Source organism: Papilio xuthus, unplaced genomic scaffold, assembly GCF_000836235.2.
Source record: "Papilio xuthus unplaced genomic scaffold, Pxut_1.1 DF824992.1, whole genome shotgun sequence".
Lineage (NCBI taxonomy): Eukaryota > Metazoa > Arthropoda > Insecta > Lepidoptera > Papilionidae > Papilio > Papilio xuthus.
This window is the reverse complement of record NW_013533657.1, coordinates 1,084,884-1,110,256: the sequence shown is the minus strand read 5'-3', so window position 1 is coordinate 1,110,256 and position 25,373 is coordinate 1,084,884. Positions and strand designations below refer to the sequence as shown.

At 35.6% G+C, this 25,373-nt stretch overlaps 2 protein-coding genes across 3 annotated transcripts; both read right to left on the bottom strand.

Moving 5' to 3' along the window:
- Positions 1-1,183: 1,183 nt before the first annotated feature.
- LOC106126667 (solute carrier family 22 member 3-like) lies at positions 1,184-24,082 on the bottom strand. 2 transcript variants are annotated; one of them, XM_013324427.1, is made up of 8 exons: positions 6,161-6,237; positions 5,248-5,584; positions 4,736-4,940; positions 4,135-4,235; positions 3,408-3,559; positions 2,182-2,808; positions 1,921-2,102; positions 1,184-1,367 (listed from the first exon to the last, which is right to left on the bottom strand). In XM_013324427.1, the coding sequence occupies exons 2-8, from the start codon at positions 5,403-5,405 to the stop codon at positions 1,206-1,208; spliced, it is 1,587 nt and encodes a 528-aa protein (XP_013179881.1). In that variant the 5' UTR covers positions 5,406-5,584; positions 6,161-6,237; the 3' UTR covers positions 1,184-1,205. The 2 variants fall into 2 exon arrangements, with proteins under 2 accessions (XP_013179881.1, XP_013179880.1); XM_013324426.1 differs by lacking the exons at positions 3,408-3,559; positions 4,135-4,235; positions 4,736-4,940; positions 5,248-5,584; positions 6,161-6,237 and adding exons at positions 16,718-16,869; positions 17,774-17,874; positions 18,716-18,911; positions 23,780-24,082.
- Positions 7,034-12,620, bottom strand: LOC106126666 (solute carrier family 22 member 15-like). The gene is made up of 7 exons (XM_013324425.1): positions 12,390-12,620; positions 11,515-11,707; positions 10,007-10,107; positions 9,572-9,723; positions 8,341-8,967; positions 7,740-7,921; positions 7,034-7,258 (listed from the first exon to the last, which is right to left on the bottom strand). Exons 1-7 carry the CDS (start codon positions 12,545-12,547, stop codon positions 7,049-7,051), a joined length of 1,623 nt encoding a protein of 540 aa, XP_013179879.1. The 5' UTR covers positions 12,548-12,620; the 3' UTR covers positions 7,034-7,048.
- Positions 24,083-25,373: the final 1,291 nt, after the last annotated feature.

Below are 25,373 nucleotides of genomic sequence, written 5' to 3'. Positions count from 1 at the left end.
AATTTTACTACTTAATGTCGTACTAATATTATAAATGCGAATGTTTAAATGGATGTTTGCTTGAATGTATCTCCAGAAAACAACGGATTATGATGAAATTTGGCATAGATGTACAACATTGTCTAGTAAAACAGATAAGCTACAATTGTTTTATACCGCGCGGATGTAGTCGCGGGTAAAAGCTAGTATAAACATAATATTTAATATAGATTTTATTATATCTATAAAAATTAGGATTGGGATTTCCTACGGCACTAAATATCGCAACATCTTTTATTCCCCGGATTGATCAGATCTAATTCACTCTTTGCTTTTCTAATTTCCATACTATAGATGATCGTTTACTATAGATATATATATACATAGTTTGAACTGTTAATAGTAAATACTACAATTTGAACACGGAGCGTAATTTAGTCTACATATAACGAATATTGAATTGTAGACGTCTTTATCAAGCTCATCTCAGTCTCATCATCATCATCGTGGTCGCCGTTATCATAACTATTCCTTTCCTTATCATACTCACGTAGATTCAGCACACCCAATATTGGTACTCCAGATGCATACCACATCAATAATCTATATTGTTCATAAATTTAACAGTGGTAGAGCCCGCTTTAACATCTTCGCACGAATTGGCCCGGCTCGCCCAGTGAAATACCACGACCACACAGAAGACAGGCGTCAAGTGGAAGCTATTCCGCGTTTCGTCTGATGAGTGTGCGTCCCGGAGGCCTTATATAGTACGGGAAGTGGAAGTGGACTTTCCGGATGAGAGGATGCATGGAAAGGGAAGATATTTTCTTTCGGTGCATCCTCTCCTCCGTCGATTAAAGGTAGGCAACGCATATGCAGTTGCGTATCTCTATGGGCAACGGTCACCTTGCTATTTCAGCGATTTCAGGTGGTCGCTCGCTCGTTTGCCACCTTGATATAAAAAAAAATCTTATGTAGAACTCTAGTTATCGTCCGCGACTTCGTCTGCGCGGAATTAAAAACAAACTTAGTAAGTAGCCTATGTGTTCTTCCCGGCTATGTTCTACATCTATGCCTAATTTTCAGCGATCTCCATGCAGACCTTCTATTCATCCGTCGATCTAAACATTCGCATTTATAAGTAACAAGTAAGATTTTGTCTGTATGTTTCAGTAGTTAAATAAGTAATGAAACAATGGGATACATCATCGATATTTTATTCATAATTAACTTCTTCCACTGGAACCCTGGCCGTAAGTCCTATCCAATTGTTCAATAGTGTCCATGAGAGGTGCGCCTTTTGTCTCCGGGGTGCGTGTCAGTAGCACCCCGGACAAGAGGGCGGTCGCTCCGAATATCAACGGTGGAAGTATTATGGAAATTTGATTCTGAAATTAATAGAATATTAGACTGCAACTATTCCAATGGAGCGTCGATGACAGGGGTTGAGCTTGAGTTGTAATCTGCAGGTCCTAGGTTCGAATCTCACTCTGTACTAACGTGTTTTTCGATTTACATATGTATATTTACTAGACGTTCATACAATATAGGTAAACATCGTGATGTAACCTGCACATATCTGCAAAGAAATTCATAGACATGTGTGAATCAACCCGCACTGGCCCAGGTTAACTGTAGCCCAGTCACTCCTAACTAAGGGTAGGCTCCGTGCCCCTCAGGGGGAATTCAGGGAGCTGATCATGATTTCAAAGCATATAAACCTTTCCTTTTCATTAGAATTTTCTAGAAACGACTACTTTTAGTAGTAGTTTCTCGACTCATGTCTAACGGTGAACCATAGTGACCAGTTAATTCCCTTCGATTAAAAATTCTAATATTTTCTTTAGTGTTTGCTGACCTTTTCGTCTTCTTTGCTATACGGATTTCTTTGTTTATATGCCAATCTTAAATTTTATTCAATAAGACTAAAGATCCACTTACTAATATTGGTGTGAGTGGTGCCAGGATGCTTCCAAAGCCTGCACAAACCGAGCATACGCCCAGCATCGTGCCTCTAACGCTTGTGGGGAACAACTCCATAGTGTATGTGATCACACCAGTGAAACACACTGACACTATCAATTTACCCAATAGGAATAGAGTTACTTTAATAGCTTTGTAATCTGTAAGAGATACAGTATGTTTCAACTTTTTAAATGTATTCGTAAACAGAAATTGATGCACCCTGTATATGTCATTTACCTTCAGGTACCGCACCGCATGCAGAACATAGCACTCCACATAATAAAAATCCATATATCAATGGAAATTTCCTTCCGAATTTATTCATAAAATACAAAGACATCAGCTCGCCTGGATACGACATGACAGTAGCCAACATGAAGTTAGTATATTTACTACCAGGCAAGAATACAGAGTTTATCATCAAGCCGTAATAAACGAAACCCGATGTAAATTTACAAAACCCGGCAACTAATGTTCGCTTCCTCATTTCTCTAGATCTAATTACAGCTTTAAAACTTTCTCTTTCTTGATATGTATCCATTTTAAACTCTCTCCTTAAATTCTCTGCCGTCATATTTGATAATTTCTCTTTATTGATATTAATTTTGTTTACTCTTGCTATATAAAGTAAGGTTTTTTTAGCTTTCTCCGTTTTATCGTTTAATAATTCCCATCGAGGACTCTCTTTGATTATAAAGAAAAACAAAAGAAAAACGATAACGGGGCTGTAGACTATTAAAATTAATGTTTTCCAAAAAGGCACAAACATCGCTATTAGAGCGAACAGGGTCTCCCCAACATAGATAGCATAGGAAAAAATTACACCGGCCAGCACTCTGTTCTCAACACCGCCGATTTCTATCACTGAAAACCAAAATAACCACACTTAATTGTTATGTTATAACCTTGACATCGGAAGACTTAAAGCTACAAAAGTAACAGAAATAGACCTCCATTTCATATAAGTTATAAATCTAGAGATTCTTTTCTTGTAGATTAGGGCGAGATATCTACGACGCCATCTTTTTTGTCATGCCTTTGAAGGCTTTAATTCTGATAAGGTTATGTGAGACTGTGTAGGTTAATCGCAGAACTGTGGCAGGCCTTTCTGTCCAACGTCCTTTTTTTATTTTATTTTTTTCCAGAGAGGAATGCTTTATGCATACTCCGCGCCCCGGGGGGGACGCGGTAGTTATGTGGGATTCTCTTCCATAGCTGACGCATATCCACAAAACCTATCTGTTCCTCCAACGCATCGGGACCACAGGCACGCTTTCGCTCTCGTCCGCGGTCTGTCCAACGCCCTGGGCGGTCACCCAACCCCGGCCTTACACCAGCCCTGTTTACTAGGGCATTTTGAGATACTATAACTTTATTGTTATCGGCCAGCTATATGTAAGCGGCCAGCTTCACAAAAATGTCATCCACTTAATTTAAAAATTAACTAATATTATTTTTCTTACTTAATACCATAGCAGCTGTATAGCAGCCACCACCGATCGTTCCTTCCAAGAATTCTAGTACTATATACAAGAAGTACGATTTCGTAAAGGCTTTGAAAATACCAATCCCACCCAGCACACCGCTAAGAATTAATGTTGGCTTGCGACCGAACCTACAAGAATAAAGATTATCCATTACAATTGAAATTAACCAAATAAAGAATACAAACATGTTAATAATTAAATTCGCTTCCTAATTGCTATGATTTAATATGTACTAGATGTTGTCGCCGACTCCGTCCACGCGAAATTAAAAAAAAACTTATTAGTAGTCTATGTTTCCAGACTACATTCTACATCAATGCCAAATTTCATCGAGATCCGTTTAGCTGTACTGGAGAAACCTTCAAACAAACATTCATCCATCCAAACATTTGCATTTATAATATTAGTAAGACGTGTTGCTGTAATAGCTTTGACGCGAAATGGGAAGGAAGCAGTGATCTCTTTGGATGGATAGGTATAAGATAGGCCATTTCCAAGTCGGAACGAAGCAAACGCTTTAATGATATATGCGTTTGCTTCGTTCCGACTTGCACGAGCCTATTAATATTCCTGATAGTTAATTCACTACCGCTACTATCCGCAACCGTCAGTGCTAAAATGATAATCAAAATGGCACAAAATACCAACAAATGTAGCCTGTCCATGTATAGAAGTCAGTGGTAGAAACATCTTCTGTACATACCTATCTGCAAGATAACCGGACGCGAGCCACGCAATCGACAAACCAACATTGTGGACAGCGCCAATCATATTTGACTTCCATGGTTGACATGCGAGATCTAACTGAAAGTTAAACAATAATTTTATATTGAACACACCAATAACGAAGCTAAAAGAACTAGTTTTTAGGGTTCCGTAACTCATAGAAAAAAAACGGAACCCTTATACATAGGATCACTTTGTTGTCCGTCCGTCTGTCAAGACCCTTTTTTATATTATATGGTGGCAAACGAAAGACGGAGGAGAGGATGCACAGAAAGAAGAAATATTCCCTTTCCATGCATCCTCTCATACGGAAAGTCCACTTCCACTTCCCATCCTTTCCTTATAAGAAAAAAGGTGGAAAGGGAAAGAGGACTAAATTAGGCCTCCGGGACGCACACTCATCAGACTAAACACGAAATTGCTTCCACTTGACGCCTGTCTTCTGTGTGGTCGTGATATTTCACCGGGCGAATCGGGCCAATTTTCTTTGTCTCAAGAAAAAAATATAAACGGTAGATAATAGAAGTTTTTTGCAACCTATTTAAGTGAAGGTCAGGGATTTGTTTTTTTGTACAAACCTCTGCTATAACTGTGTCGTTAGTTTCATAAACCCATTCTTTGCACACTTCACCTCTGTCAGAAAAACTCTGTTTGGTGCAAGCTCCTCCTGTGAGCTGCTTTAACATTGGCCTTGTGCATCTATCTATATCTTTGTCCGGCCACCAAGATGGCTTGTAGGCTGGATATGCGGTCGATTGGTCGTCACACTCAGGAACACGGCAACTGAAATGATAGACCAGTTATCCAATTACCCAAACTCGTCAACGGAAGATCAGACGGGATTATACAATAATGGGAAATAAAATTGAGTATTGACAAGTTGAAGAAAGAAGTTTAATTTCATTCGATTACTAAATTCCTTAAAGTTTCAGATTAAGGAAATTTTTTCGTGTGAAAATGTGAATGCAGATTACTCTATGAAGGATGACAACTGAAATGACGGAAGATAGACCAATCCGCAGGAAATCTAGTACTCCAGTACTTGAGTGGGATAAGGACTGGTGATGGAATGATGATGAAGATAACTTACCGATAATTTAGCTCACCAGCTACAAATACGTAATTAACGTTAAACATTGTGACAAACATAACAGGCAGGCAAATTAAAAAATATTGTATTGTTTGGTATACACCAAATTTTTCCATGGTTTCATCAATTTCAACTTCTCCCTTACTACCGCCAGCCATCTTGATAACATATATTTGCTATTACAAATTTAGTTACTTCTCGTATTTTTTAAATGTAATTCCTTTCTTTTAAAATTGTTCTGTTTGTTATCAATTAATGTTCATATTTGACAATAATTTATTTTAATGTTCAATGATTGTTTGGATAAATGCAGCTTTTACATCTTTCAGGAAACACCCTGAGACACAAAACAGGTACAGATTACTTACAAAATAAATATACTTCTCGTATTAGCCACCAAAGCTAATATAGTAAGTTAAAGTACAAGAATCATCATAAATAAGTAAATCTATATTTCATTTAAGAAAACCATTCCTAGTTTATGTTTAATAGAAAGTATATTAAGTGTCTTGCAATCTGCAGGTCCTGGGTTCGAATCCCGTCATGTACCAATGTTTTATGTTTATCTATTTCCGATTTACATATGTACATTTATCCGACGTTCTTACGGTGAAGGAAAACATCGTGATGCTGCACATATCTGAAAATTCAAAGATATGTGTGAAGTCAACCCGCACTTGGCCAGCGTTGTTGACTATGGCCTAATCACCCTTAACTTAGGGTAGGCTCTGAGTCACTCGGTGGGGACGTATAGTGAGATGGTGATAATATTAAGTGATTAGTTACAGTACAAAATTGTCAACAAATCGTATGTTATACATTTAGATTTTACATACTATTACGTTACGTATATTACACTACACTTTTATAGGAGGATATACTGTATCAACAAGATATATAATAAACATAATACCTGTCTATGTATACAACTAATACAAAGTAATGTAATGAATAATGATGAAACAATTTGTCACATTGTCATCAACTGCCAATTCGTAATGACTTACAGAAGTTCGTGTTTTTATTCTTTGACAAAGAATAAGTCCAGAAATAGACTAAAAGATTTTTAATTTTACTTTTTTTTTATATCATAAGATGGCAAACGAGCGAGCGGCAACCTGAAATCGCTAAAATAGCGAAGTGACTGTTACCCATAGACATACGCAATTGCATGTGCTTTGCCTACCTTTAATCCACGGAGGAGAGGATGCACAGAAAGAAAATATATTTCCTTTCCATGCATCCTCTCATCCTGAAAGTCCACTTCCACTTCCCATCCTTTCCTTATAAGAAAAAGGGTAGGAAGGGAAAGAGGACTAAATTAGGCCTCCGGGACGCACACTCATCAGACGAAACGCGGAATTGCTTCCACTTCACGCCTGTCTTATGTGTGGTCGTGGTATTTCACCGGGCGAACCGGGGCAATTAAATTACTTTGTACATTTTTCTAATGTTTGTGGTCTAATCTTCCCACATAAGTAATGTCTAAAGCTGGATAACGGATTCAAGGGACGGCGAAATTCTCGATTATAGAGTTTTCTTTTACACGAGTTACTCGCTTATGAAGGTCGTCCATCAGCCTGCCAATGAATCTCACTTAGGGATAACCCAATAAAAATCATATTTCTCCGTTCATCTATAACGAATAAATATCGGTAGTTCTATTATATTATTATAAGAAATCGATATATCACGATTAAAACTATGGTCGGATAAAAATGTTTTAACATAAATTTGCTATTTTGTTATAACAGGCGCTTCTTTAGTTAATAAAAACAACAAAATTATTCTTTTATTTATTTTACACTTCATCTTTGCTTACAAAAGATTCATTTATATGTCCTTTTATATCTTTCTTTTTAGTATTTTGTAGATTTATCTCGCGTTCCACTTGCTCTACCGTGTCCATAAGAGCAGAGTCTTTGGTCTCTGGTGTCATTGTGATAAGTAATCCGGCGATAACAGCCAGAGCACCGAAAGTTAACGATGGCAGAACAGGTGAAAAAGTTTTCTGAAATTTACAACATACACTTAGATTCCCAATATTTTATATTCTTAAAAAAATGACATTGAATTCGCCGAAATCAGTTCACTTTTTAAAGTATTTAAAAAAATAAATAGTAGCCGATTTTCAGACCTACTAAATAAAATTTCATAAACAATGTTGATGCCGATTAGGAAGAGTATGTTAACTAACATTTTAACACGAGAATTTTTATATATAAGATTTTGAACGTTAGACATTTTAGCTTTTATTTGTAACTACTAGCTGTCACCTGCGACTCCTTCTGCGTGGAATTAAAAAAAAACTAGCCTATGTGTTCTTCCCACTATGCTGAACGTGCATGCCAAATTTCAGGAAGATCCTTTGTGCCGTTTCGAAGTTACCTTCAAACAAACATCAATCCATCTAAACACTCGCATTTATAATATTAGTAAGAGGTAAGATAATAAAGAAATAAGATTATAAAGAAATTAAAAAAATAACTAACCATAATAGGAGTCAATGGTGCAAGAATGTTTCCAATGCTGGCAACTAAAGCAGATATTCCAATCAGCGTGCCTCTGACGCTGGTCGGATATAGTTCTATGGTATACGTCACCACGCCTATGAAGCAACCGGACACCACCATCTTACTCACCAAGAAGAAAGCTGTATTAACCCAAGTGTAATCTGTAAAGACACATAAAACCGAACTTCATTTACGTGCGTTCACAACTTCAAATATGAGCCAGAGGCCAAATTCCAGTCCTCTTCCCCTTCTCACACTCTTCTTATAAGGCAGAGCAGAAGGGGGAAGTGAATTAGGAGGAAGAGGGAACATAGAAAGGGGAAATATTGTCTTTTTGTACGTTCCATCCAGCACGTAAAGCAGACAGCGCTTCTACAACCTTCTCACTTGTTCGAGGAGTTTATGGGCAGTCACCGCACCATTTTGAAACATCAGGTGATATCTTGTTTGTTTACAACAGAAAAAATATCTTACGAATACTAAAATCTCAATAATGTTAGTAAGGCTAGTGTTGTGCCAGTACACCGGCACAGTGTCGGAATTTCTGCTTAACAATACGATAATATGTTATATCACTTACCATCAGGAAAGCAAACAGATGCAACACAGAGCAAGCCGCAAATTATATAACCATAGACTAATGTCAACTTTCTACCAACATTATTCATCAAATACAAAGCCATTAAGTCTCCTGGATACGACATTAACGATGACAAAAAGAAATTCGTATATTTATTCCCCGGAAGAGATACAGAGTTGATAATTAGACCATAGTAAACTAAACATGCGGCAAATCTAGCGAACGATCCAATCACAAGTCGTTTCATAATCTCCCTTGATTTCATCGCATCTCTAAATGTTTCCTTTTGCTGGCAATTGTCTATTTTAAATTCTTTCTTAAGTTCTTCTCCATTCATATTAATTAATTTATCTTTATTAATATTAACTTTATTCGCTTTTGATATAAGTAATAACGTTTCTTTCGCGCATTCAGTTTTTCCGCTTACAATTTGCCAACGAGGACTCTCTTTTAAAAAGTACACATAAGATATAATGAAGATTGGTGGCGTGTAGATAACTTTAATTAAATTCTTCCAATATGGCACAAACATTGCCATTACAGCGAATACAGATTCCCCCATGTATATTCCAAATGCGTAAATAACACCGGCCAATAGCCTATTCTTCTTTCCACCAATTTCCATCACTGAAACATTTACAGATAAATTAATTACAAACACCACCTCTTCATGTAAAAAAGGATGTGAAGGGGAAGAAAATTTTGAAGCAAGAGGAGGCGCATAGGAAGGAAAAAGATTATCTTTTTATGCGTCCCCTCCATCGATTAAAGTTAGGCATTTCCAATTGCGTATGTCTATGACTAGCGGTCATTTCACTTTTTCGGCAAATCAAGATGGCCGCTAGTTCGCTTGCCACCTTATAATTAAAAATAATAAACTTACATGAATTTAAGCGACTTGATGACATGTAAAATATTCAACGGCAATAATTATTACTGAAATAGATCTTCTTGACTTAACAAGAATTTGGCAAAACCAGTAATCTACTAGCTGTCGCCCGCGACACCGTCCTCGCGGAATTAAAAGAAAACTTAATAAGTAGCCTATGTGTGTCTTCCAGCGAGATCCGTTGAACCGTTCCGTAGATACCTTCAAACAAACATCCATCCATCCAAACATACACATTTAGAATATTAGTAAGATCTCCATATATCTTTTATGAAGAGATAATAATACGTGTATTACAACATATTTCTATGGAAAATTCAATAATAAAAAGCTGTTACCCACTCAGAACGGAGACCGTAGTGTAGGCACCTCCAGTGATCACCGCTTCTATTAATTCTATCACCACGTAAATATAGTAGTCTGATGTAAATGCTTTGAAATGTCCAATACAACTTCCAACCAGACAGAATATAAATATTGGCTTGCGACCAAATCTAGAGAAAAATTAGAAAATTTACAAACACACTTACAGTCAAAATATGGTTACTTAGGATGTCGGCCAACAACTTTCTATGGGGCATTTAGAAAATACGAATCAAATTGAAAATCCACTTGGTGATCAAAGCATACAATCACTTCTAGGTCGTAGTTAGATTAGGCAATTCGTCTTTCTTATGCAGACATACATACAGACTTAGCAAAACTAGTGTGTAACACTATTGTGATTATATTTGTACGCGCCTGATGAATTATTTATAGCAACAAAATATAACAGACCTATCTATCATCCATCCAGAGACAATCATAGCTAAAAGTAAGCCAACACTGTGCATTGTACCGATCATATTGATTTTCCAAGGTTGGCAGCCGAGTTTGAGCTGGAAATTAAATTTTACATTTAATTATTAACAAGTATGTTCTCATTCAGGTGTCGAAGTTGAAATTCACAATCGTAATTAACCATTTAAATACGAAGTTCGCAAGACGATTTAGTCTTTATTTCATTGCACGGGCTTTTTAGCAGTCTTCAAAAAGAAAGAGGTTATCAATGTATGTTTTTTGTTGTTTATTTTTGTACACAAGGCTACGTAAATATTCGAAAACTAGCGTTGTTAGTCGCTACTTACGCAATACACAAATTACAATGTCATAAAGACATAGAGGTTCTTACAAAGGCTATAAATTGTCGTGAGAAATGTCGCTATGATTTTCAAAATGGCGGAGTCGTCGTACACGAAGATTCAACGTTGTGTATTAAATATTAGTTTCCAATGGATACCTAGTCTTGTGTTTAAAAGGCCTACGTTTAAAAAAAGATTAAAATAATTTGCCAGCTGTATATCCTGCAATTTTCTTAGAAACTTCAAGGAAAATTAATAAGTTGTGTGGCATACCATCTTTTTATCATATAATGGTCGTTTAAATAACATAATTCAGGGTTGTATATTACTTTATTATCTATCCAACGTCCTCAAGGCTCTTTTAACGAGTTGTATTTCAAGAAATACAAGGGCTGATAGCGATGCAAAATACGTATTTAAATACGTATTTAAAGCGGGAAAAAAATCAAACTAATTATGTTAATTTATACATCAAACTTCTTGCAAGTTTTAATTGAAGTGATATTACAATTGGAATTAAATATTCCATCGTAACGAAAAAACACTGGCAAGTTGTAATTAAACATAATGAAAATATTTATTTTTAAAATGAAAAAATGAAATTTAACAGTAAATTTGGATTTGAATTTGTGTCAAAGCCCAAATTCAAATGACTAATAATTCCTTACTGGAGTGTACCACCAAAACTCTAAACATTGTGGAATAATATAGGGCAGTCTTCGTCTTGATAAATTAAAAAAAAATAACTGTCACCCACGACTCGATCCGTGGGTGACAGATATTAAAAAAAAGAACTTTTTAAGTAGTCTATGTGTTCTTCCAGATTATATTCTACATATATGGAGTTTCTGGAGATACCTTCAAACAAACGTCCATCTAAACCAGTGGTTCCCAAACTTATTTTGTCTACTGTCCACTTTGAGAATAAATATTTTTTTAGCGTCCCCCATATTCTCACATATTTAAAAACCACTATAACTTCAAATTAAATTAATTAATTATTGTGACCTATATATGTATATTAACGGAGAATTTTAAACGAAACCTTTACTATAACCCGCAACTTGAGACCTGCAGTACCCACAAGGGGGCGTTATCGCCCACTGGGAAAGACTGATCTAAACTTTCGCATTTATATAATATGATGCAAGATACTTTACCTACCTCTGCTACTAAAGTGTCATTTGTTTCATACACCCATTCCGTGCAATCTTCAAACTTATTCGTAAAACTGTCATTGGTGCAAGTTTGACCAACATTTGGCTTGAGTATTGGTTTTAAACATTTGTCAATTGTACTGTTGGGCCACCATGTTGGAATGTATTCATTATGGGTATCACATTCTGGTATAAGACATCTATAATATATAAACAATCTTATTCTTACTAATAAGTACGAATATTTATTACTAACTCCGAAATTACAGAGAATAGTAATAGAGAAACAGGGACGCACTAAGTTCAAGGACACACAGTTTTTGATCTACACGCGCCCTTTGGGCAATCGCCCAACCGTGCTCTAACCTAACGCCGGCCCTGTTTAAGGGCAGCAATATACTCCGGAGTTTTTTTTATATTATAAGATGGCAAACGAGCGAGCGGCCACCTGAAATCGCTGGAATACCGAAGTGATCGTTGCCCATAGACATACGCAATTGCATATGCGTTGCCTACTTTTAATCGACGGAGGAGAGGATTCACAGAAAGAAAGCATTTCAATGCATCCTCTCATCCCGAAGGTCCACTTCCACTTCCCATCCTTTCCTTATAAGAAAAAGAGTAGAGAGGGAAAGAGGACTAAATTAGGCCTCCGGGACGCACACTCATCAAACGAAACGCGGACTTGCTTCCACTTTCCGCCTGTCTTCTGTGTGGTCATGGTATTTCACCGGGCGAACCGGGCCAATTCGTGCGAAGATGTTAAAGCGGGCTCTACCACTGTTGTAGAATAAGTATGATGCTATAGTCCTTTCTAAAAGGCACTATTGTGAATTACTTAAATTAACCTTTTTTATAACATATTATAATAAATATACATACCTATAGTTTATTTCTCCAGCAACAAATACGTAATTAATGTGTGTTATTGTAACCAGTACGGTTGCGAAGAATGAGAACACGTATTGTATTCTTTGGAATGTACCCAATCTCTCCATTGTGTCACATATTTCAGTTTCATCGTTTTTGGTAACGTCCATTTTAAATGTAATATTAACACTTAATGATAAATTAATTATTAATTAAACATTGGCTGGATACATTAAAAATAACTATTTTTTTTTTTCAACTTTATTTTTAAACAACTACACTATAACATTGTTATGATGAAAATAAAATATTATTAATATATAATACATTTGCAGTGCAATGCTATCTTGATTCTAAAAGTTTTTATCCTTAAAGTAATTATATATTTCTGTTTTATATTATAGCTGACTCCCGCGACTCCGTTGTGCAGTTTAAAAAAATCTTTATAAGTAACCTATGTGTTCTTCAAGACTATCATCATCACGACATCTGAATATACCTTCTAACTAACATCCATACATCCAAATCGCATTTATCATATTACTAGCTACAGTCCGCGACTCCGTCCGAGCAGAATTAATAAAAAAAATATTAGTAGCCTATGTGTTCTTCCAGACTATGTTCTATATGTATACAAAATTTCTTCGAGATCCTTACAACCGTTCTGAAGACACTTTCTAACAAACATCCATTCATTCGCATTTATAATATTAGTAATATAATAAGAAGTTAATTATACTTACCTTTATTTAAATTATATTAATCACAATACAAAATACAAAGCGTTTTAATTTGTCTTGAATTAGTTTTTATACGTCTATTCACACGGGCAATATGCTTAATTAAAATTCGGAAATGTTTTAATCTACTATATTTTAGAATAAGACGAAATAAAGTAACCTAAGCTAGCGAACCAAATAAAAGAATTCAATTATTTAACGTTTTCGATATAAATAATACATAATTAAAATGTTATCGATAGCTTAATAGTAAATATAATTTAAATAATCAACTTCACACAAAGTTAACTACAATTAATATGTGCTCTTGCTCCACAATATACTACAGCGGTATTAAGCTTATTATTTAATTAACCATAGACCTTTGATGTGTAAATAAAACCTTTTTAATTTATCACAAGATATTACCAAAGACTGTATGGGGTCGACCTTAACCCATCTGATAACTAGAAGACATATTTTTTTGAACAAATATAAGTAACTATGATAGCCGACAACTTCATTAAAAATATCTTGAACACAAAAGACTAAACGGTACATACTAAGACATGTTTGCTCAGAAATCGAATCTCTGTAGCATTCAAGGCCAAATAGAAATATTACCAAATTCCCTGGCATTCTTGTAAGCCCTTAAACTATTTTTAAAATTTTAGTTTCATTTTTATATAGCTGTCACCCGCCACTACTTTCGCAGGGAATTAAAAAAAAACTTAATTAGTAACCTATGTGTTCTTCTCGAGATTTATGCAGTCGTTCTGGAGATACCTTCAAACAAACATCCACCCATTCATCCAAACATACCCATTTATAATATTAGGAAGATGTCAGGGCCGGTTTTAGAATTAATGGCGCCCTGGCCGAGATTTTTCCGGCGCCCACATTTCGCACCGCAGGCGCCCCGTGATATACGACACTGGCGCCTCCGGTGCCCCCTTATACCTGATATCTTGGCCTGCCGCCTTGCCTCACCCTGTCCTAACGCCGCTTCTGATCGCACTGAATATGTGTAATACGTAAATAAGGATGAAGTTTTAAAATCATGTCGTGTTTTCTACTTTTCATTTTCCGGTATAAATTAATAAAACAAACTAAAAACACCTGTACAAATTGTTTTATCAGTTTTTTTTAAACATAGGAAACAATGAATACGATTGTAGTTTTCGTCACAGAAACTTACATTTTGGTCATATTTAAAAAAAAGTAAATCAATCTTTATTATCTAAGTAGTAAGTAATTTGGATTTTTTCATTATTATTTTTTCTTGGAATTAGCGACTTGGCTAAATCAACTTGCTGTATTGTATCCATTAAAGGCGTATCTTTTGTCTCCGGAGTTCGTATGAGGAGTACACCAGATATTAATGCTGTTATACCAAATATCATCGGCGGGAGAACCACGGACACTGAATTCTGAAAGATTAAAGATGAACAAATATTTGAACCATTAAAACCACAGACCACTAGTACAGATTCCCTATCAAATACAAAGAAATGTGGCGTGCCTAACTCTGGTTATTCTAACTCCATCCGAAGTCATAGATCGTTAATCACAAACTTAACATTAGCTTACCGTAACCTCATTAACAACACATATATATTCGTATTGTTATAAAGGACGGTCATTAATGCTATTATAACAATCATCAGTGTAATTTTTCTGTTTAAAGTCTCCCGGTAACAGTGGTAGAGCCCGCTTTAACATCTTCGCACGTATTGGCCCGGCTCGCCCGGTGAAATACCACGACCATACAGAAGACAGGCGTCAAGTGGAAGCAATTCCACGTTTCAAGGCTTCTTCTTCAAGGCCTAATTTAGTCCTCTTTCCCTTCCCATCTTTTTTCTTATAAGGTAAGGATTGGAAGTGGAAATTGACTTCCCAGATGAGAGGATGCATGAAAAGGGAATATATTATCTTTCTGTGCATCCTCTCCTCCGTCGATTAAAGGTAGGCAACGCATATGCAATTGCGGATATCTATGGGTAAAGGTCACTTCGCTATATCAGCGATTTCAGGTGACCGCTTGCTCGTTTCCCACCTTATAATATAAAAAAAAATCTGTAGGTAATGCATCTGCTTTTTTTTACAGGTGTCCATAGCAGTAAACACTAAATATAATACTGTAACTTTACTCGTATACCATAAGAATGATACTTAAAAAAACATAAATTTCTCAATGTCCTAGTTTGACGTAACAATTGTGCGATTAGAATTTGTCAGCTGGAAAAAGTACTAACCAGTATGGGGGTTAGGGGCGCAAGCAGACTACCAATGCCACCACTGACAGAAGACACGCCGAGCATAGTGCCTCTAACGCTTGTGGGGAACAACTCCATAGTGTAAGTGATCACTCCAGTGTAACACACTGATACTATCAGCTTACCCATTAGGAATACGGTTATTTTAAGCCAAGTGTAAGCTGTAAAAGTAAATATAACAGTGGATTATTAATCATTAAAACATCTAATTTGTAGTTCATCATCATCATCATAATCAGCCTAAATTTGTCCACTGCTGGACGTAGGCCTCCCCCATCGATTGCCACAATGCCCGGTCCTGTGCCGCCCGCATCCAGTGTAATAAAATCATGTTTAGTTTAGAAAAATGTATTATACCTTCAGGTACCCAGCCAGTCGCAACGCAGAGTATACCGCATAATAAGAATCCATATATCAATGGAAATTTTCTTCCCACTTTAGTCATTAAGTACAAAGACATCAGCTCACCCGGGAACGACATGGCGGTGGCTAACATGAAGTTAGTATGTCTGTTGCCAGGTAAATACACAGAGTTTATCATCAAGCCGTAATACACGAAGCCAACTGTGAACTTACAGAACACAGCGACTATAGCTCTTTTAATCATCTCTCTAGATTTAAATATCGCCATAAAACCTTCTCTCTCTTCATAACTGTTTATTTTATATTCCTTTTTCAAATCCTCTGCATTCATACTAAGCAATTTCTCTCTATCTATATTTACTTTGTTCTTTTTTGCTATTAGTAATAGTGTCTTTTTAGCACTTTCAGTTTTATCGTTTAGTAATTGCCATCGGGGACTTTCTTTCAATACAAATATTAGTAATAGGAATGCTATTGAAGGTGTGTAAATAGCTGCGACAAGATGTTTCCAGTAAGGCAAGAACATCGCAATGATAGCGTAAAAAGTCTCTCCAAGATAAACAGCATAAGCGAATATAACTCCTGCTAAAACTCTGTTATTTCTACCACCGATTTCTATCACTGAAATACAAAAGAAATACAAATTTAAAAGTATTTAACACTAAGATTTGTATTCAAGAGATCCCGAAAAAGTCCATCGCAGTCACTTGTTAAATTATAAAACTCGTTAAATGTAAAAGATGCGAGGCATTTTGGAGGCGAGCGGGCGCCGGGCTCTGCGGGACGCCAGCCAATGAGTAGAGTTTTGAGGGCGCCCGACTAGTCTTTGTAATCGGGCGCCCGACAAATTTTTGTACTCGGGCGCCCAATCTGGTTAATACAGCCCTGTTGCTCGCTATATTTTAAAGAGTGCAAGGTGTATGTTCTTGTGTAGTATTTTAATAGTGTGTGTTGCGATGTATTCTGTCTGTATTTAACCTACTTAATACCATGCCAGCCGTGTACGCTCCGCTAGATATTGTCGCTTCCAGCATTTCTATCAACACGTACACGGAGTAGGTCGATGTGAAGATTTTCAACAGACCGACACAGCTTCCCACCGAGCACATGATCAATGTCGGCATACGACCAAATCTGTAATCATTATACGTGAAAGTACAGAGATAACGATATATGAAAAGATTTTGTTATCACAATTGCATCAAGGACAGTTTGTAGGATCGCAATGTATTTTTACAATCATTTTTTCTTATCTTTTTAGGTTGATACTTCAAATCCTCTCGTTTACAGATGATTATCACAATGGCACAGTCAGGTGTTGTCTTTACTAAAATTAGCAGTCGCCTGTGACTTCACCCGCGCGGAATAAAAAAAAAATAATAAGTAGCCTATGTGTTCGTCTAGACAATTTTCCACATTTATGCCAAACTAGCTGTCGCCCGCGACTCCGTCCGCGTGGATATATAAAAAAACTTAATTAGTGTAGCCCACCCATCTATCCATCCACATCACATCCATCTAAACATTCGCATTTATTATATTAGTAAGTTAAATAAAAAGCAGCTTTTTAAGGCATACATTTGAAAAATTAAAATAAAAAAAGAATAAATAGTATCCTATGTCCGTCTCCTGGTTCTAAGCTACCTCCTCACCAATTTTCAGGCATATCGGTAAAGCCGTTCTTGAGTTATAAATAGTGTAACTAACACGACTTTCTTTTATATATATAGATTTCAGCGAGATCCATTAAGCAGATCTGGAGATATCTTCTAACAAACATCCATCCATCTATTCATCCATCTAAACATTCGCATTTATAAGATTATTTGATTGCTACAAAACTACTATTGGGTAGCAACACTATCTCCGATTGACATAGTATTTAGGAGTGGATTTTTTTATAAATTTCGAAGCCGCGGGCATTTAATAGCATTGAATAAATAGTGTTATGTTTCATCTTTTACTTTTAAAAACAATTAAACTATCACGATATTAGATTCAAAGTGGGAAGCGAATATAATTCTTTGACTATACGTACCTATCACACAGCCATCCGGCACCCATCATTGCTAGAGCCATACCAATGTTGTGCATTGTACCTATCATATTTATCTTCCACGGCTGACACGCGAGATTCAACTGGAATGAAAACACAGACTTATTATTTTATGCAGTATTACAGTCCAGTCCAGTGACTTTGCTGTCTTTGTCTTTCTCAAAGGGTATGTTAAGGATAGCAATATTTTGCATAAGTTTCGATAGTGGTGCTCCATAATACATTTTATAAATCTACATCTGTTTTTCACAGTTTCTGTTGGATATTTGCGTTAAGTAACGTAGGTTTTTGGTACTTACGGAACATACCCATACTACGTGACCTATTTTTTAGTTTTTTCGACCCCTCCCTACCCTCGGTGACCTCTCGTAGTACATGCCAAGACCCCGCCCAAGGGGGGGCCCCGCCGCTTTAGTTTTTACGTTGTAATTCATAATTATGATTTTTAATCATTTCACAGGGCAAAATTGAAAAAATAATAATTTGGTTCATACTCTTCTTTATAGCATAAGACTGCATGCATGCTTAAATTACTAGTGAATTATGTATTATGAAAAGAAACAAGTAACGACTGACCGTAGTATTTTAAAGACTCCGCTCCCCCTCCCCCTAAACGGGTCACGTAGTATGAGTACGTTCCCTTAGTGGGCATAAAAACTATCTAATTATGACAATTATTATTAAAATTTAAAAAACAAGATCTAAGAAAGTTCTGTCAACATAAATTCTACACATAAAGTTAAGTTCCTTTAATGAATGGATGTTTGATTGAAGATATTTCCGGAACAGCTGAATGCATCTCGATGAAATTTGGCAAACATATAGAACATAGTCTGGAAGAACACATAGGCTACCAATTATGTTTTTTTTTTTAATTCCGCGCGAAAGTAGTCGCGGGCGATAGTTAGTTAATAATTTTCTAACCGCAGCAACAACGGTGTCATTGGTTTCGTAGACCCATTCTGTGCAGACCGCGACAGCGTCAGAGAAACTGTCATTGGTGCACGTTCCTCCTGTCATTTCCTTGATTAGTGGCCTCGTACACCTATCTATATTCTTGTTCGGCCACCACGTTGTGTTGTACACTGGATACTGACCCTCACATTCTGGTATACGACATCTGTAATCAGAAAAATATAGGTTCTAATATTTAGGTCCTTATTTTCATGATTATTTTCCCTACAGTTTATAGGTTAAAGTAACGTGACTTTGAATTCAGTATTTAAGTTGGCACGTCAAGAATAAGAGTAATCCTTCACCTGACGTGCCAACTGAAGTAGATTTCCTGGAAGATGTATATTTCTTAGTGTGAACCCTCAATTTTATACCCAGCTATATCCCCACCTGGTCCGTCATGGTCCGAGGTTCTGGGCTTCTTTGAGTCACTTCTTAGAGAGATCAAAATTAAACATAAGATAATTGAAATCTAAGTACCTATAATTTATGTCTCCAGCGACGAATACATAGTTCACATTGAACATGGTGACGAAAAGGGCTTGAAGACAGATGAAGAAATACTGCAGCATCTGATACCTGCCAAACTTCTCCATCGTCTCTATTATTTCTACCTCTTTCTTTTCTATTACTTCTATCTCCTTCTCATTACCTTCATTGTCATTTTCCATTATCGCTATGTTTGTTTATCACGAAATTATTATAAACAACCTTATTGTACACTTCTTTGTACTTTCAAAATATAATTTCTTAATATCTCATGAAGTTTTTCACCCACAAAACTATTTTTTCTCAAATGAAAAAGATAATTTTTTACCAATGATTTTAATTATAAAACCAAGTTAAAACCAGTTGAAAAATATTTAAATCACTTTTACAAATCCCAACTTACGTCTTCGTATTGTGTCTCCAGTGAAAAAGGGGTTTAATTTATTAAGTTAACTAAGTACACATGTTTTAGTAATTGTAGTCTAAACTACTATTTGTTATGAAAAAGCAACGGAAAAAATACTTTCACAAAATTACACAATGATTTAAACAAACTTATTAACTTCACTTGTATGTGTCTCGAACTGTTTTAAACACACTTTTCACCTGCATCAAAATGTAAGATTAAACTTGACATATTTATCAAGTACTGATAACACTATGTAAAAGTAATGCCAAGGAAAATGCATATTTACCATTCTAAAGGCTAACGAAGTATATAAAAACCGGTCCGATTCAATCGCTTTCTCTATAATAACAGAAACTAATTAAAATGACTCGATTGCATTAAGGGTTATTTAGACGTAATCCGGAATCGTAAAAACAACGCTCAAACGCAAAAAAAAATGTCATTCGTACCATTCTTGCTTATATCTAAATGGACCTTTACATGTAGTAAGTTTAAAAAAACATCTCAAAATAAAATCGTCGAATTTTCCGTCACATTGTGCTCAATTCTATTTTACTATGCGAGTTTGGATGGATGAAACTAAACGGATTTGGATAAATGCGCACAAATAGATTACTGTCTGGAATAACGCATATTATTTAAATATTTTGACGGTCCAAGGTCATAGGCGCGTTGCGCAGCGCCCTCCCCCCGCATCCCGCTACGCCCCGCTAAACCTAAAATTGTGTTCTGCGCAGCGAATCGCGCGTTGTTCGGCCAAAATATTTGAAAACATCTATGCAAACTAATAGTTTTGTTAATTTGACGAATTCGCGGGCAATTTTTAATTTTCGTTCATAAAACAATCAAGGAAGTAAAATCTGTTCAAATTTAACTTTGGCTTCCATATTTAACAAATATTTTTAATAGAAGTTTACTTATGTGTTTTTTTTTTACCGTACCGTAGATAGTGGGCACGGCACATCTTTCACGCTTTTCAATTTTTTTTGGTTTTTTTGTTAAGTTTTTTATAATTTTCCTTCATAAGTATTTCATATAAATATCAAACTGTAATGGGTTTCTGGCCAAATACAAAGTTAGTTTAAAAAAAAAACAAACTTAATCTTTATTATTTTTATTAAATTCGTAAGTGATTTCGTTTTGTACACTTGTATTTTTCCTTGGTATTAGCGACTGGGCTAAATCAACTTGCTGTATTGTGTCCATTAATGGCGCGTCTTTTGTCTCCGGAGTTCGTATGAGGAGTACACCAGATATTAATGCTGTTATACCAAATATCATCGGCGGGAGAACTACGGACACTGAATTCTGAAAGAATAAAGTTGAACAAACATTTAAGATTTTAAAACCACAGATAAACCTAAACAGATATTCCATCCCGTGCAACGAAAGTGACCTCCATAACACTGGACGAACTGGATATTTTATCACAACTCCTCGAGTTAGAGAGTGCTTATATTAAGAATAAGAAATGTGAACACCCTTTTTTTGTCTTCTCACGCTAATACTTGTACGCATATGCTTATTTTGTTACAGATGCCTATGCAGTGGCCACTTAAGACCTACTTGCTCGTTTGCAATAAAAAAAATCACTTTTTGAGACCGAGTTGCTATTGTTTGTCTTTAGGAGGCATTTACTACACTAGCCTTATGGTGGCAGAAATGGAATGGTAATTTGACTGGGTGGGGTACTTACCAGTATAGGGGTTAGAGGCGCAATCATGCTGCCTATGCCTGCACTGACAGAACACACGCCCAACATCGTGCCCCTCACACTGGTGGGGAACAACTCCATAGTGTATGTAATCACTCCAGTATAACACACTGATACTATCAGCTTACCCAATAAGAATAGAGTTATTTTAAGCCAAGTGTATGCTGTAAAAGTAAATATAACATTGGATTATCATATTAATATTAAAACATCTAATTTGCAATTTTAAGTCAATGAAAACCATAACGTAAAATGTTAATTTGGGAAGACGAAATAAAAAATCTTTCGCAATCATAAAGCGATGGAAAATGGATATTTTATTATACCTTCTGGTATCCAGCCAGTGACAGCGCAGAGAACACCACAAATTAAGTACCCATATATCAATGGAAATTTCCTTCCAACTTTATTCATTAAGTACAGAGACATCAGCTCCCCTGGATACGACATGGCGGTGGCTAACATGAAGTTAGTGTATTTACTACCAGGTAAGAAGACAGAGTTTATCATCAAGCCGTAATACACGAAGCCAACCGTGAACTTACAAAACGCAGCGACTATAGCTCTTTTAATCATCTCTCTAGATTTAAATATCGCCATAAAACCTTCTCTCTCTTCATAACTGTTTATTTTATATTCCTTTTTTAAATCCTCTGCATTCATACTAAGCAATTTCTCTCTATCTATATTTACTTTGTTCTTTTTCGCTACTAGTAATAGTGTCTTTTTAGCACTTTCAGTTTTATCGTTTAGTAATTGCCATCGGGGACTTTCTTTCAATACAAATATTAGTAATAGGAATGCTATTGAAGGTGTGTAAATAGCTGCGACAAGATGTTTCCAGTAAGGCACGAACATCGCAATGATAGCGTAAAAAGTCTCTCCAAGATAAACAGCATAAGCGAATATAACTCCTGCTAAAACTCTGTTATTTTTACCACCGATTTCTATCACTGAAATACAAAGAATATGATTATTAACACGTTCCATGTGATGATTTGTATTTAAGTGAACAAGCGAATCGGTGGCACTGACGTGTTAAATAATAATCGTCGAAAAAACAAACAATTAAAACTATTTCCACTGTGGCGTTTTAGCGACGTCTTAAATCTGGGGTGTAAAGGTTGTCAGGAATGTTCAAAAGGCGCTCGGGCGCCCGGTTCTGGAGGACACCAGCCATTGTATTCACTACTTTTGACAAAACTTGTCACCCGGACGCCTTACGTGGTTGAAACGGCCCTGTTGTTAACATTAATAATAAAAGCGTACAGTGTATGTACTGTTTAGTATTTTGTGTATATTGCGATGTATTCTGTCTGTTATTTAACCTACTTAATACCATGCCAGCCGTGTACGCTCCGCTAGATATTGTCGCTTCCAGCATTTCTATCAACACGTACACAGAGTAGGTCGATGTGAAGATTTTCAACAGACCGACGCAGCTTCCCACCGAGCACATGATCAATGTTGGCATACGACCAAATCTGTAAACATTTGACATGAAATTTCACAGCTGAATCACGTTAAAAGTTAATATTTGAGTAATGTCATTTGAAAAACTTGTCATAGCAATATAAATGGTGCCAAATGATAGTACAAGAGCTATCTCATTGTGACAGTTTGCTAAATTCAATCCTAAATGGCAAGCGAAATAAACTCTTTAATTTTACATACCTATCACACAGCCATCCTGAAGCCATCATTGCTAGGGACATGCCAATGTTGTGCATTGTACCAATTAGATTTATCTTCCATGGTTGACATCCGAGATCCAGCTGAAATACACAGAGATAGAGTTTAAAGATTTACATTTAAGTTGAATAGATTAATCATCATCATCAGCCTTTATCTCCCCATTGCTAGACATACGTCTTCTTCAATTACAACCATAATATGCGGTGTTTCCGCATAAGATAAGATTAAGAAGCAATATATAAGTTTTTGACATTGATAACAATTCAATAGTCTGATAACGTTGATGCTGTTATCGCTCGGCAGATTTTTTTACTTGATTTACTAACCTCAGCAACAACGGTGTCATTAGTTTCGTAGACCCATTCTGTGCACACCGCGACAGCGTCAGAGAAACTGTCATTGGTGCACGTTCCTCCTGTCGGTTCCTTGATTAGTGGCCTCGTACACCTATCTATATTCTTGTTTGGCCACCACGTTGTGTTATACACTGGATACTGATCCTCACATTCTGGTATACGACATCTGTAATCAGAAACAAATAGGTTCTAATATAAAGCTAATTAAGTTCGTGTTTTGCACGTCTTAAAAGGTTTTTAACTTTCCATTTCTTTTTTAACTTTAACTTTTGTACTTTTATTTTCCATACACGCCGATTCATCCGTTGTTCATGCTTGGTTGTATTTCAAAATATAAATATTTCTAATAACTTCATTAAAACATTACTTACCTATAATTAATATCTCCAGCAACGAAGACGTAGTTAACATTAAGCATGGTCACGACTATAGCAGGCAGACATATCAAGAAGTACTGCAGCATCTGATATCTGCCAAACTTCTCCATCGTCTCTATTATTTCTATCTCTTTCTTTTCTTTTATCTTTATCTCCTCCTTCTCATTTCGTTCTATGTCATTTCTTTCCATTTTAAATGTATTTTCTACGTTTATCACAAGGTTTTTTGTTTACACTTCACTTCACAACACTGTTGTAATTTACGATTAAAACATTGTTATAGTAATTATTCTTGATTTTTTTGTTTCTTTTCACTTACATTCTTAACCTTTATTTATTTTTTAAATAAATTACTATATTATTTTTTACGTATACACTTCAGAACAATTTTTTCTGAAATAAAAATATTTTAACTAAACCTACACTTTTAAGTAGACTTTATCAGTGACATACAAAATTGAAGAAAAAACAAGGTCATTTGAATATTAATTCAACGTACGTGAGAAGTCAAGAACTGCACAGCAAAAAAACATGAGGAAAACACGATCCAAGATTTGAATCGAACAAAAACTAAATAAGATATATAAAATTGCGCGAATAACCGGTTGTAGTTGATATTTAAAGCTATCACACACTTTCCAACTTACAAAGTAGGTACGGTCGCGTCGTACCACGCCACGAAACGTTCGATTCTGAGCGTCAAATCACGTAAATTGCAGTAATAACTAGTCGTTCCAGTGAAAAGGTGGTTTAAATTATATATTATATTAACTCATACGTTAAGCATATGCATAGAATATATAAATTTTAAACAAGCGTAAAATTGTTAACTAAATTTACTAAAGAAAAAGTAACGAAAAAATATTTTTACTGAATAATATATATCTTTTTAAATTTCACTAGTTATGTAGTTCAGACACTTTAGAACACTTACCTACTTCCCAATATAAGATTACATTTAAACTTGACATTTTTATCAAGAAGTGATAATACTAGTTTTTTTAACGTAATTTAGACCGTGAAAATCATCATCATAGAATATTTGAAGATTGGGGACAGCGCCATCTATTTTGTCTAATAAACATTTCTTGCGTAATTTTTTTACATAATTTTAATGATTTAATAAATTCATTTAAAAGAAAAAGTAAAGGATTTTTTTCAGGTGTATTATAAAAAAAGGTTAAGTTTTAAAGTACACTGTGGAAAGTTTGGATAGTTGACATCATCTTGTCTTACTTAACATTACGCCCTTTTAAATTGCCTTAAACGATCCACAACGCATGTTGCCAAACTAACTAATTGTACCAATCTATACTTATTACACTACGCTTACAACTTGAGTCACTCTTAAACACACGACAAACAAAACTATAATACTTAATTGTTAAATTATATTTCAAACTTTTATAATATTAATAATTGGATGAAAGAGATTTCATGATTCATCGGATTCACTACAAATTTTCTAAAAACACAATGCCATTTATTGTCAGAATATTGTCTTATACCAAATATTGTCAAGTCATTATAGGAAATGGACAAAAATTCCTGGAATGGAGGTCACGAAATGGTATGAATGTGGGGCGTA

Excerpts from the sequence above, each read along its gene's own strand:
- LOC106126666 (XM_013324425.1), bottom strand. The coding sequence starts at position 12,547 with ATGGACGTTACCAAAAACGATGAAACTGAAATATGTGACACAATGGAG. Across the intron at positions 10,108-11,514 it reads ATGACACTTTAGTAGCAGAG|CTCAAACTCGGCTGCCAACC; the intron begins GTAGGTAAAGTA and ends TTTAATTTCCAG. Across the intron at positions 7,259-7,739 it reads CACCATTGACTCCTATTATG|AAAACTTTTTCACCTGTTCT; the intron begins GTTAGTTATTTT and ends TGTAAATTTCAG.
- LOC106126667 (XM_013324426.1), bottom strand. The coding sequence starts at position 23,976 with ATGGAAAGAAATGACATAGAACGAAATGAGAAGGAGGAGATAAAGATA. Across the intron at positions 18,912-23,779 it reads GCTGGAGATATTAATTATAG|ATGTCGTATACCAGAATGTG; the intron begins GTAAGTAATGTT and ends TTCTGATTACAG. Across the intron at positions 16,870-17,773 it reads GCCGGATGGCTGTGTGATAG|ATTTGGTCGTATGCCGACAT; the intron begins GTACGTATAGTC and ends TAATGATTACAG.